This window comes from Cardiocondyla obscurior, linkage group LG03 (assembly GCF_019399895.1).
Source record: "Cardiocondyla obscurior isolate alpha-2009 linkage group LG03, Cobs3.1, whole genome shotgun sequence".
Classification (NCBI taxonomy): domain Eukaryota; kingdom Metazoa; phylum Arthropoda; class Insecta; order Hymenoptera; family Formicidae; genus Cardiocondyla; species Cardiocondyla obscurior.
The window spans coordinates 10,587,361-10,600,337 of record NC_091866.1 but is presented as its reverse complement, the minus strand read 5'-3'; the positions used below and the strand labels follow the sequence as shown (position 1 = coordinate 10,600,337).

General features: G+C 36.5%; 1 protein-coding gene across 2 annotated transcripts in view; it reads right to left on the bottom strand.

The window, feature by feature from the left end:
* The window catches only part of Dnc (phosphodiesterase dunce), a 302,183-nt gene that overhangs the window by 282,200 nt on the left and 7,006 nt on the right, over window positions 1–12,977 (bottom strand). Inside the window, exons 2-3 of one of the 2 annotated variants that reach the window (XM_070654253.1) lie at window positions 6,869–7,067; window positions 6,056–6,170 (exon numbers count right to left, since the gene is read on the bottom strand). In XM_070654253.1, coding sequence (XP_070510354.1) covers window positions 6,056–6,170; window positions 6,869–7,067 — 314 coding nt within the window. Of the gene's footprint in view, window positions 1–1,616; window positions 3,451–6,055; window positions 6,171–6,868; window positions 7,068–12,977 lie in introns of those variants that run through there. The other variant, XM_070654256.1, reaches the window with a different exon arrangement.

Here is a 12,977-nt window from a genome sequence, read left to right as displayed (position 1 = left end):
TAGGTTATCATGCCGGTTGCGACCGCGACGAAACTGCGTGCCGCTACGAAACAGAGTCCTTGTTCCATTACTATAGCGCGGCAAAAGAAAAATAAGTAAGAAAAAAAAAAAAAAATGTGATTTCGCGTAGGCAAAGAAACGTGGAACTTTGTTCAAAGAAAATTCTTCTCCAAGGTATAATGCGACAAAAAATACAGATAACTCCTATTGCCGTCGCAACGTCGCGAAGAATTCGCGAAAGGATGGGAATAATATTGCCCACTGCGTACCAGCGTATACATATAAATCTTTTAGCACGCAATGTACTGTGCGCAAATCTTTAAATGTATTATGAAACAGATAATAATATATTTAAAAAATTCCTTTGAAAATAATTAATTAAAAAATAAAATTTCTTTTAATATTTATGTTCAAAAAGAGAATTATTCAAGTTTTCACAAATTGAAACAGGAATCGCCGAAACTATATTTCTCGCGATTCTTTTTTTATTAAAAAAAAAAAGAAAAATAGAAATTCGTGGAAAAGATTTTCAATATTTTTTTTCAAATTTCTTTATGGTGTCATTCATTTAATCATGCTTATTCTCGAAAAGCTTTTTCGCTTTAAATGTTCAAAGGCAGAGCGACCTGATTTTAAAGAGCTTATTACACGCGGAATTCTCTCCAATATTGTACACCATTACTAGCGAAGTATTAAATTACTTAAATAAAAGGTGTAATTATCTCGTGGTCAATTTCTTAAAGGTGATTTTAGACAAAGTATACCGCTGAATAACATTTCGTTTAAATTCTTTCTTGACGTCGTGTACAATTATACAAAGCAGTTGAACGAAGTCAAATTCCACAATGCGACATCTCGTGTTAACGACTGAATTTCAAAATTCATGTTTCTAATTATTATAGAACATTAACCCAACATATATTATACATATACTAACTCGCGATCGTAAAATCAATCATTTTTCTGCGAGAGAAATTTAGAAAGAAAAAAAGATCGGGTAAAAGAGAGCAATATCATCCGAACGTTAGGATAATCGCACAGACATCCTATAAATGATACCCCGAAGAATAAAAAAAGAATCGAAAAACTCTTCTATAAATGTTCTACAATAATTTCAGGCTTCTGAAATCCGCCAAGACCAATTTCGTTACCCGTTTCTAATATGGAAAAAACAATAACGACCGTTGACAAGAAATACGACCTCCCATTAATAAAACGTCAGAAATAATAGAGGCAGGAATTTTTTTTACAAAGGCCGTGTTAATTTGTACGTTTTCATGTTTCGCGACAGTTAACCTCTTTATTAGTTGTATTCGTCTCACAAAAAATCACGATTTTTTTTATCTTTCGAGTAAAATAATAAACAAAATTACTGCTTTTTTTTCTCTACGTCTATAAAAAAAAAATAAAAAAAAAAATTTTTTTAACACCTAGAAAAGCTGCGATATTTAGAAAACGTTATGTTTCGAAATTGGTGACTGCTCAAAATTGCTATTAGAACTTTGAATTACGATTGCCGAAAGCAACGATGATTCATGCTCGAAGAAATTCTAATCGTTGCGCCGGACCGGAAATCGTACCAAAACCCAACTAGGTGCTTCGTCCGTTTTACTTACAATGCACACAATGCACTTCTAATCCGCATTAAAATTGGAATCCGTTTTCTAGAAATTGCATAGCTGTGCAAACTGGCGCTTTCCTCTTTATTCCAGCTTCGCTTTCTACGAACCCCGTGACATATTGTATTGTACTTTCACGAAAGAAGCAATTGTGCTTCGCACTTCTACGTCCGGAAATCATATCTCTTCGTGCAATGAGATCGTATCGTATAATACATTTACGATCGGTTCAGTTTATGACGAAAGTAATACGCCCGCCGTAACAATTCTACAATACGAGCGCTGTCTCTTGCAGTATTCTACAATCGGTTCACGGTATTTTCGAGAAATGGGACGACGAGACCTTTTTAGCGCGTCGCGCACTTCGTATTATTTCACTCAACCGTTGCAATAATAATCTCCTCTCGGTGTCACGTCCGAATTATCACGTTTATAAAATCAAGAGTATTCCTCCGAAAAATAATAGGACTGACGTGTTCTTCCAGTGCCGTGTTGATTCTTCAATACTTATTTCAGCCACAGAAGTAATGTAATAACTTACAGGGGAAGAAAAAAAAAAAGAAATCCCTACGTACGAATCTTCGATGTTGATTCTTTTTCGCACGCAAATCACATTAGTTTCACTCGATACTCTCAATCAGAAGAGAAACGTCTTTATCTGAACCATCGTCCGGGTCAACAAACACCAATTCCCAAGATTTCCCATGTGCTTTCACGTCGAACTTTTCTCTAAGATTTATTTTCGTGACAGGAAAAAAAAGCAACAATTTTTCCGATGTTAAAATCGAAGGTAAGACAACGAAATCATTTTCGATTACCATCAAATTTTCTTAAATCGCACGTACGACGAGTAAAGTTTCTCCGTTCGATTTATTATTCTTGATTTATAATACTAAATAAATTTATCTGACTCCGTGTTTAATATTAAATGTAATATAGTATATCAAATTCTTATTTTGCTACGGCTTCAAATATATATTTTATATTAGATAAATTTAAATTCGACAGCTATATTCGGTGACAAGAAAAATACGACGTTGAGTATAAATTGCAATCTATTTGTATTAAGAAAAGTCTTATATGACTCAAATGCAACATCTAGAAACACCAAAGAAGAGTAAGAGCGTGGACTTTCATATTTCCGCTGTGTGTACCGTATGTAGTAAGAAAGTTGGGAAATGGAAAAGTTTCCGATATAGAAGAGTTATCGAGACATACGTAAGAATGTTTTACAGTGTTCACGCGTGACTTCTTATATGTCCAGGCACGTCACGTAAGTACAATAAAGCACGTTCAAAGACCGAGCTCGATCCTTTGTCTCTACCGAAATTTTGACGGATAAAAAGTTCGTATCGAGAGCTCAAAATCACAATGCGTTGCGCGAGTGGTCCTATAAAATTGTATCGGTCACCTTCCAGCACTAACGGATCGGAGTTCGAACCGTAAACCAAAAGCGTCGAGAAGCGTTCGCATCGCGCGTGTCGCGGTATTTACTACTGCTTTTTTTCGCCGAGGGGGCAAACTGTTGCGGCACGTTGCATCCGCGTCTAGTATTTCATGTCACCACACTCGAATGAATGGCGACGTGGGCGCGACGACCATCGGGGTGAGCGCAGACGTGCGCTTTTTTCGGCGGGCGCGGGCGTCGACACGCCAGATGGAATTCCGGCGGAGTCCGCGTGACTCGCTCGTTGCAGCACCGAAAACACTGTCAACGCGCTGCAGCAACGTTTACGCGCGGACTATCCGTATTTCGACGTAGAAGCACGCGCGACGGCATGCGTCGCCGGCGAGCGCGTGCGTCGCTTCTCCCAACGCGAAAACCGCGAAGAAGCCGGACACCCCGCGGAGCGAAACGCGCGCGCGACCGTCCGCAAGGCCGTCGCGGTCACAACAAAGCGTGAGGCTGCCCACCGGGTGCCACGAGGAGTGGCAGGGTCGTGTCATCGACTCCTCGACCATTGCGACATCTTGACACGGTACGATCTAACCGCAAGCTCTAAGGGTTCTCGGCTACCAGGTGCACCCCGGGTTATCACGCAACTCCCCCGCGACCGGGTGCTTTCGACCGAATAAAAAAAAAAGTTCGCGTACTTACGAATTCACGAACGTAAAAAAATAATGATATCGTTGATCCGTGTGGAAAAGAAATTTCTCTCCTACGAAAGATTCTTTCTCATATATATTACATCACCCTCAACCAATACCGCTATATCGCGGGATAACGTTTCCAAGTAATGCCGGCACACCTAACAGCGGGAGCCACTTCGAATAAATCAATGTAATATTATATTTATGTCATAGTAAATGATATAACGAGTAGTTGGTTCCTAATGACTTCTATGACATGGTCGTGATCTTTACATAATCCTTTTTATTCGAAGAAAGCGATCGCTACTTGGAAATTTATTTCTACTCCCGATAAATATAAAGTGAAATATAAAAACCAATCTTCGACGTATCACATGAAAATTAATCCATACAAAAATATATAATTAAATAGTTCGAAAACGTACTTTTGCCAAAAAAAAAAAAAAAGAAAGATACAAATAAGTAGATTTTTCATTATTTAAATCAGAAAGTCGAAATCAAATTGCAGGTAATTAAATCTCTATTTAAAGTAAAAATAAATTATTGTGTTACTGATACGTTTTACATTATTTGCTTCTTATTTAAAATAATAGGAACATGTTTGATCGATGAGGTGTTTGTTACTTGTATCATCCTAATATACCGCGTAAGGGAAAGCGTGGTGTTACGGAAAAGCACCATGTAACATCCCCTATTTGACACGATAAGCTGTTCTACGCAATATAACCACGCGGATGAAATTGCAACCTTAACAACACAGAATCTGATCCTGTATGTTAAGGATACACGTCACTTAACAGTGAAAAATATCAAAATCGAAATATTTACCGTTATACTTCTCGCTTAACTTTTTTAAATTGTTGACGGATGGTCACTTTTGCAATTCTAATAAAACCTAGTTACCATAGTTGTTCGCAAGTAAGGTAAAGATCAAATTTCTCTTGTTTAACAAGAGAATACACGAGGCCGTGCGAAATTTCGAACGTTCAATTCAATTTTTTAGCCTAATTTGAAAGATTATATACAACGACTGTGTTGAATATCGACAAATGAAAACAGATCCGAGGACAGAACTCGTTTGGTACGAGAGACATCGATTTGTACAGATCGATGGAAAGCTGTATGAACCTTACGGTCGGTAACTATCCCGAGAACGGGAGATATAACCACCGGTCAGACTCCAGATACATCGAACGCGATGAAAAGTTTCATCCTACGTGCAAAAAAAAACATAAACTGAGTTACCGACCAACAAAATAGCAGAAGCGACGAATAACTAAACGAGGAAAAATGTGCGCAAGATAGACTCGCGCGTTTCTTTCCCTAACGATGATAAAGCAAAAAAGATTGAGAATCTAACAACGTAACGTGCTTAAAATTATGATAATAAGCAATCCAAAAATAGGTAGCATAGACATGTAGCAGAATTGACAAATTGAAAATAGCATAAATGTTGATTAAAATTCATAAAAAATTTTTTCTTAATAATATTGTTTCGTGGTTTTACGTATAATACCGAAAAATTTAGGTATTACGCCGCAACTTTTAAACGCGCTAAAATAAAACCCACTACTGAGAGTAAAAGTGTGATAAGCAAGATATGATAAGAATAATCGCAAAAGGTACAAATTCATATAATCTTGCTCGAGTGCGACACGTTATGTATTTAAATAATTTTCCTACTGCATAGGGCTGACTTGTTAATTACAAAATTATTTTAATCATAATTACTCGACCCGTATAGTCAAATCTTCTTTGGATCAATGCACATTCGCATCTATATGGGTTGTGTGAGAAAGTCAAGATCACTTTCATAAGCATGTAAATTTATGTTAACGACGACATACAAAACCAAATTACCATGATAATAACATACAAACGGATCTGTTTTCCAGTGAACCCACATGAATCTGCGGCAGGATCAGTTAATAATTCACGCGACAACCTACACAAGAGATGCAACCGAAAAAGAGAAATAAATAAAAACGTAACGCGTAACTACCACAGTTGTAGGTACAACAATACCGAATGGTACCCCTTTAAATATTAACGTAAAACCGTATTACGATATGACTGCTGCATTTGTCGGACTTACGTCAGCAACTTATGCATACCTATAATTCAACACGAATGCTGGGGACTTCGTGTTTCGCGCAAAGCAACGAATTAGAATTTATCGCAAATATCCCTCCCCAATTCAAAGTGACGCAAGCTCGCTTTTGTAACGAGCCTCCGTTATTATTCGCGCGCCACTCGGCGCGACGACGTGGTTTATCGCGGCCGAAATGCGCTATTACGGAAACAGAGATTGTAGGAAACAGCAAGGAAGATTCTATTAGACTTACCTTAGTGCACGCCATTCCCCGTCAGTAGTTGTGGTCGGCGCGGATGTGCTCTTGCTCGGAAGACTCAGACGAGGACCGATGCGCAATGTCATGGGTCGTCTCCTTCGCGTGTAATCTGAAATAATCGAACGGTACAGAGAAACCACCGAAAGCGAGGTCACGCTCCAACATTGCACGCGTAATCCGTCACCTCCCACGGGAGGTGACGGTGCAACATTGTACCGGAAAGCAGGTGTATGCGGAGAAAACATCGATTTAAAAGGATTACCACGGCATGGGATTGAATGGTGATGATGATAAATTCGATCTCACCACGTGTAGACAATACGTAACACAGATTTGTTTTTATCTCGTAAAAACCGAACATGTTAGTCAGACAACCGATCGTATTTAAGCTTATTGTGCAGTAGTATCTGAACGATGCTTTACGAATTTATATCGATATTAACATTAAGTTATCGTACTTTGTATTTTAATGCGTATTAATTTCAAAATAAAAACTAGGATGCAAATTACTTCAGGGGCTCAAAGATTTAATAACTTAATAATTTAATATTCAAATATTGTAATAACATTCAAAGTAAAAGAAAAAAAAGAAAAAAGAAAAACAAACTCGCGAATCTCTAAAATTATATTTGAAATGAATATTATTTTATGTCTATCAACGTTAGTGGTGCATAATTTATTTTTTACATATACTGTTTTTTGTTATTCTTTCAATTTTGATTAATGCAGAAAAAAAAACTATCGTTTTTATTATAATAAAATATATTTCGCGTATTTCACGCAGAAGTAATAATCAAAGTATCTTACCATTTGCGGAACAAAGCGAGTTCCGTCCGTGAAATACATGCGGCGATAAGTATTGCGAATAATGATTCGTGGGGGTAGGTGGGGAGGTTCGACTTGGAGCCGACGTGGTGGTCCAAGGTGGTGCTGCATTTCGTATGGCATTTGACTCCGTCGAGACAACGGGAATCTCGTTGGTCACCCGCACTTCTATTCCCACAGACTGTAAAAATAAAAACAATTTATGAATTCGAAATACTATCACGCAAAATACTTGTTTGTGGCATAAAATGAAAACTTATTCGATAACTTCATGATCTGTATGTGATATTCCGTATCGTACATCAAATTATAATTACTGGTACATTGTCTATCATTACGAACCTTATTACGTACAAGTGACGTCGCGAACAAGATACCAGACGGGTCTACGATATTATAAAATGTAATTAACCGAGACAAAAGCGAACGCTTGTAATAAAATCGAAACGCTTAATCGAATTACAAATATTATTCTGCGCCGAGACTAAGGTTGCACTGTCGTCGAACGATATGTAATGCCCGTTGACCGTGATCTATATAACGTGATATATATATTTTCTTCTCCTGATAGAGAGACATACAAGAGAAAAATTCTAAATTAATGGTACACCTTCCTGGAATTTCCGCTCGTTTTTCCCGATAGTGTTAATATAAAGCAAGGTGTGCACTTTCAAACGTAACACGACGTCTGAGTTGTAGAATTGTAAAATTCGTTGTAAAACACACTAATACGATTAATTAATTATTTGTCAAAAATATGTGTGAAATTTGTAAAAATTTAAATTTTTCTTTGAACCAAATGTTATAAAAATCAAAATAAAAAAGTCATATTAAAAAAAAAAAAAAAAATACCAGTAATAAATTCCGAAACAAACGAAAAATTCAACAAGACCGATATGTTATAACCATAATTAATATTTAATGACATATTTTATAATGGTATGAAATACACTTAAAATTTTATAAATCAAAAATATATAAATTGCGTCAATATTTGTTTCCCATTATGTCAATAATAATGTTACGTACGCATGTAGACCAATTGCGAAATTGTAACACTAATGCACGTTAAATCAAATCACTACGCATAGGAATAATTGGGAGGATGATTACCGCATACCGGCACCGAAATGACTGACGAATACACAGAGTAAATTGTCTAATTGATGAACAGTTTCGTATATCGCGAAAACGTGACTTCGTTATCGCAGCCGCTGGCTAACAACGGATCCCACGTCTGCGCTAGACGAAATCAATAAGCAAAATTATAAAGACATAAAAATGTTCTCGTTAACGTTATTTTTATATTCCCCTTCGCTTCCCCAAAGTAACGCAGAGTGCAATGCTAACGCAACATTCGCCCAACCGTTCCAATAGCATTAAAATCCGTAAAGCTGTTATTGAATGTACAATGAAATTCCGCTACAACGAATACCGATGTAACATTTTCGTTATAATGAAATTTCATTCCATATCTAGCCGACGGCTACATTTCACTTATCTGTAATACGAAGACAGACTTTTGCACTTATTGAATGTAAGATCGAAATATCACGAGCTATTTCCAGCAAGGCAAAAGTACTAATTATAACTGAACAATATTTTTAATCGTAAACCAATTTCGAGATGACCGTCGGCGGTAATGATATGACCCTGAAGCTGTGCATTTGAATATAACAAGGGATATTATATCCACGTTCGGCTGTACTTAAAATAGTAACGTTGCCCGATATAAAATTTCATCTCTGTCGGGATCCATTGCAACAACGTAATTTCGTGTCAGATCCTTGCATACGTTAACGTTAATATCGCCATCGACTTGCACGCTTTGACCTTTCCGTTCAATGAAAAGAAGCACAAGGACACGCGGATATCGATTGGAACATCAATATCTGCCATTGATGACTAAGGAACACGATCTTTGACAAACGCAGTTCTTTCAGATGCTAACTACCATGCAAATCGACGGATAATCCCTCCATACTCGGCGGTACATCGTAAAACAAATACTGCGAAACTCGTTTCAAAATTGATTACAATTTGTTAGCATCATAAAAGTATTTTTGTAAACACTCGTCACTTACATTTTCCATATTCAGAAATTAATTAGTAATCTTTAAAGCCGTCCATCAAACTCTGCCATTCGGATACGATGCTTGAAATTAATGCGTTTTCGGAAAAAGCTACCGATGCTATTAATGACTTTTTACACAATTAAAATCAGAAAATATTGTAAAAAGTAAAAAAAAAAAAATTATCGGCTTCCTTAAATGGATCATCACGTTATCGATTGCAAGATAATGTTTAATGGTAAATCGTCTGCTAATTAAAATCTAATCTTAGCTTGTATTGTGCGATAAGTACATTTCTCCTTTTCGTGTTTAATTCATATACTTTTTTTTTCTTCCGAATCAAATAAACGCGCTGAGCAGACGATACTCGTTTATTTACCGCGGTAAATATTTATCCATGATGCAAAGCTACTCTATTGCCCCGTGGACCACAAGTCGTAATTGCATATCGATCGAAGGGTTTCCCTCTTAACTGTATTTTCTTTCAAGACGAATCCCAATAACGGATAACCGTCTCCTTGGCTTAACGTTTATTCAGTCCACCTGCTGCGCCGATTATCTTTAACCATTTTCTATCGGGATAATCGTGGTAATTGTCCGGTATAAAATTTTCCCCCAAAAAGATATGGGCAATGAAATAAAATTCAAAGATACAAATTAAATACGAGTTAAAGTCGCGGGATATATGTCAACGAATTATTGATTTAAATAATAGTTAAAGCACACAATACGTATTTAATACAAATAAAAAGAAAGAAAAAAAAAAAAACTTTTGCCTATATGTAAATTAAATTTTAATTATTTAATAAACAAGTTGATTTTCAGCGTTAAATTTTAACGACATTCCATCATTTAGATGTTTCTACTTTTACAATGTAACATAATTTACAACCAAATTTTATTATGTCGACGAAAATGAGATTCGTCGCTTATCGCGAAAATTAGGAAGCAGAATGCTTAATGGCGAAAAGGAGTTTTTCTCCTCTTTCGACTGCTCTTTAAAAAGATACCAGCGAAATGAACCTTGATGGAAAGAAATAACGATGGGAAAACGCTAAGAAACCACGTTTCTCAACCGAGACTGCCGAGTGTCGCATAATTTATTTGAATCTGAAAATTATTCATCGCGTTTCTCGAAGCAGCAATTAAACTGTTCTACACTTGTATGAACTAGACGCGTATAATTACTACTCGTAATATCTTAAAATAAATTGCCGCAAATTAATTATAAACAAAAATCGCGATTGTTACATTTTTAATTGAAAAGCGATTTGATTTTTTGGACAATATGAACACCTACAATAAAGATATACTTTATTCAATCAATTTTTTTTTTCTTTCTCTCTCTCTCTTTCACGTCGAGAATCCTGTCGCCGTAGCTTTGTGAGAAAAGTTCGCGGTGGCTTATCAACTAATGGACGTCTCTTCGAAAATGTTAGACGCTGAACTTTCAAGACAGATAGTATAGGTGTTTCACAGAAAGATAATGTATCGTAACGCTTTACTGCAACACCTTGCCAAGCAAATGACAATGAGACGTACAATGAGAGGATATACGTTACACATATGATGCTGCAGTTCCGATAAATTTTTACAAGTGCCAGACACTTGCGCTTGGTAAATGTAAACGAAGGCCGTACGAGTTATTTAACGAGTAAAGTTGAACAAAGTGATATCACGCGCGATTATACTTATTTGTTCGAACAGAGTTTTTGCTCGTGCACAAAAACAGAGGCTTATCTTCCGCGTGTATAAAAAAACAATGTAATTGTACGGGCGTAAGCACTCGCTCAACGACACGAGTCTTCGACGCGCGAGATCTACAGGTGTTCGTAAGGCATACAGAGAGACATCATCGGGCTTATTCAGGGGGACACGTGTTCGACTTGTCGAAAAATCGATAAACTAGTAGCGGAACCTTTGCATACGTAATCACCGATTACCTCCCGGTTGGGCAGTAAAGGATCGATCACTTGTGATAAAATTTTCTTTCTTCCCCCGGGAGTCATTCTCTCCTAATGCTCTCTGGATTTTATTCAAAGATATATGTTTGCTGAGCTACGGGAAGATTTACAAAGGATAATACTAAGCTGTCGCAAAAAAGCGAAGAGCGCCTGCTATTTTTAAACGAAAAAAAAAAAAAAAAATCGTTGAAAATATTATACGCGAGTTAGAGTATAAAATAATTTTCTGAAGTATCAAAATTAATCCTCCGCGCGTTGTGAGCAAGACTTGCTTCTAAAAAAAAAACGTTGACGATGCTTTAAAATATTTCTCGATAAAAGTCGAGCTAAATATTTTATTTTGATAGCAATTCTCAAGAATCAACAATTTTATCCAGAAAACGAGAATAATAATCAACGTGCCGTCATCGAGTATACCTAGAACCATTGGCAAGTCAGAAGGGAATAAACCAGAATTCTAATATTCTTGCACGCGCGGATAAATGTAAAAGAAGGACAATCTGCGTAACCGGCAAAGATAAAATTAATTGCTGCGCCTGACGGAATTCAGTATCGACTCGTGAGACATTGCGTAGATATTTTAAGATAATCAATTGACAAGCAAGGGAAGAGCAACATTTACTGTATCTACACATATAATTTCTACTGCAATATAAAAATGACATCGACATACGTAATGCCGCGGTTAATATCAAATTACACCAGACATCTTTTCAAACTACAAAACTCATCTACATGATTTCAAGAAATATATTTTAATGCAACTTAAAAAAACTCCCAAAAAAAAAAGGGGGGGAATCAAATTACAGAGAAAGCTCCCACTCGATCTTTCAACGTTCCGTTCCTTATTTCGTTGATAGCGTTGTTACGCGGATAAAACGGAACATCCATCTCAGGTGAGTTTCCTTCGAAAATACGTAGTCTGATGTGCTATCGGGAGATAAATCCCCAGTCCGGAAATACATCTCTCACTACTTCGTACAATATTACGATGCTCATCCAGTAGTCTGGCAAATTAACGCAATCTTGAGCAATGAAAGATTGTAGGAAATCGAGCTCGCTGCGCGGCGTTCGGCAAATAATAAAACACGAGAGCAGTTAATAGCGAATTTACTTATTAATTAATCATCACGTCGTTCAACTTGAAGTTGAGCCTTTCCTTGCCCGCGGCGTTCCGTTAATAACCGAAAAATTTGATAATGGTATCGATAATTTCATCCCATTACCGTACGATGTGATATGATTAATATGATCGAGTTAATAGCTAATTAAAACAGAATGGCCGTCCTATCGAAAATATACAATCAAAATTCAGTGTTGTAAATGCGCAGTACATTTTAAACGAATAAATTCTGCAAAATACATTATTAATGTAACGTTAATAAAAAAGGAAAATCGATCAAATATTTTGTTCTTATTGCTTCGATTACTTCATTAATTTAAATTATTATTTATTTAACTTAATTTTTTTTATCCCGAAAGTGTGTGATTTATAATTAGCAAATGGATTTGAATGAAAAAATGATTGAAAGCGAATACGAATTTACGCTTCCGATTCTCGATAATCTCGATAATATAAATCGTGTAAAATATTTACTTGAATAAATAATTTACGATTCGCCACGTACGAATTAATCAATTATGTCGCTAATTACGCGACAAAAAACCGTACACATCAATCCGAAATATCAGCAGAAATAACATTATGAATGCAGTTACAAATCTGAACTTCGTTGAAAACTTAATAATGCTGGATCAGCTGTAATGGGCGAACCTACTTTCCACTGTCGATGCATTCATATTACTTTAATAAATTGTAATTACTTATCGAAATAAGTTAAAATATTTCAACAAGTTAAAGTATGCTGGTAGTGGAATATCCTATATATGCGACATGATTATTGCGCGGAAAATCTTCCGACTGGCTGCAACTGAGAGCGACCTTTGGCCTTCCGCCACAGGAAACTCGCTACCTCTCCGTAAAGAACTATCTTCCGAGCAATGTGAGAAGCAGTAACGAAACAAAGAGCAGATATCGTAAAATAATGGCGCATT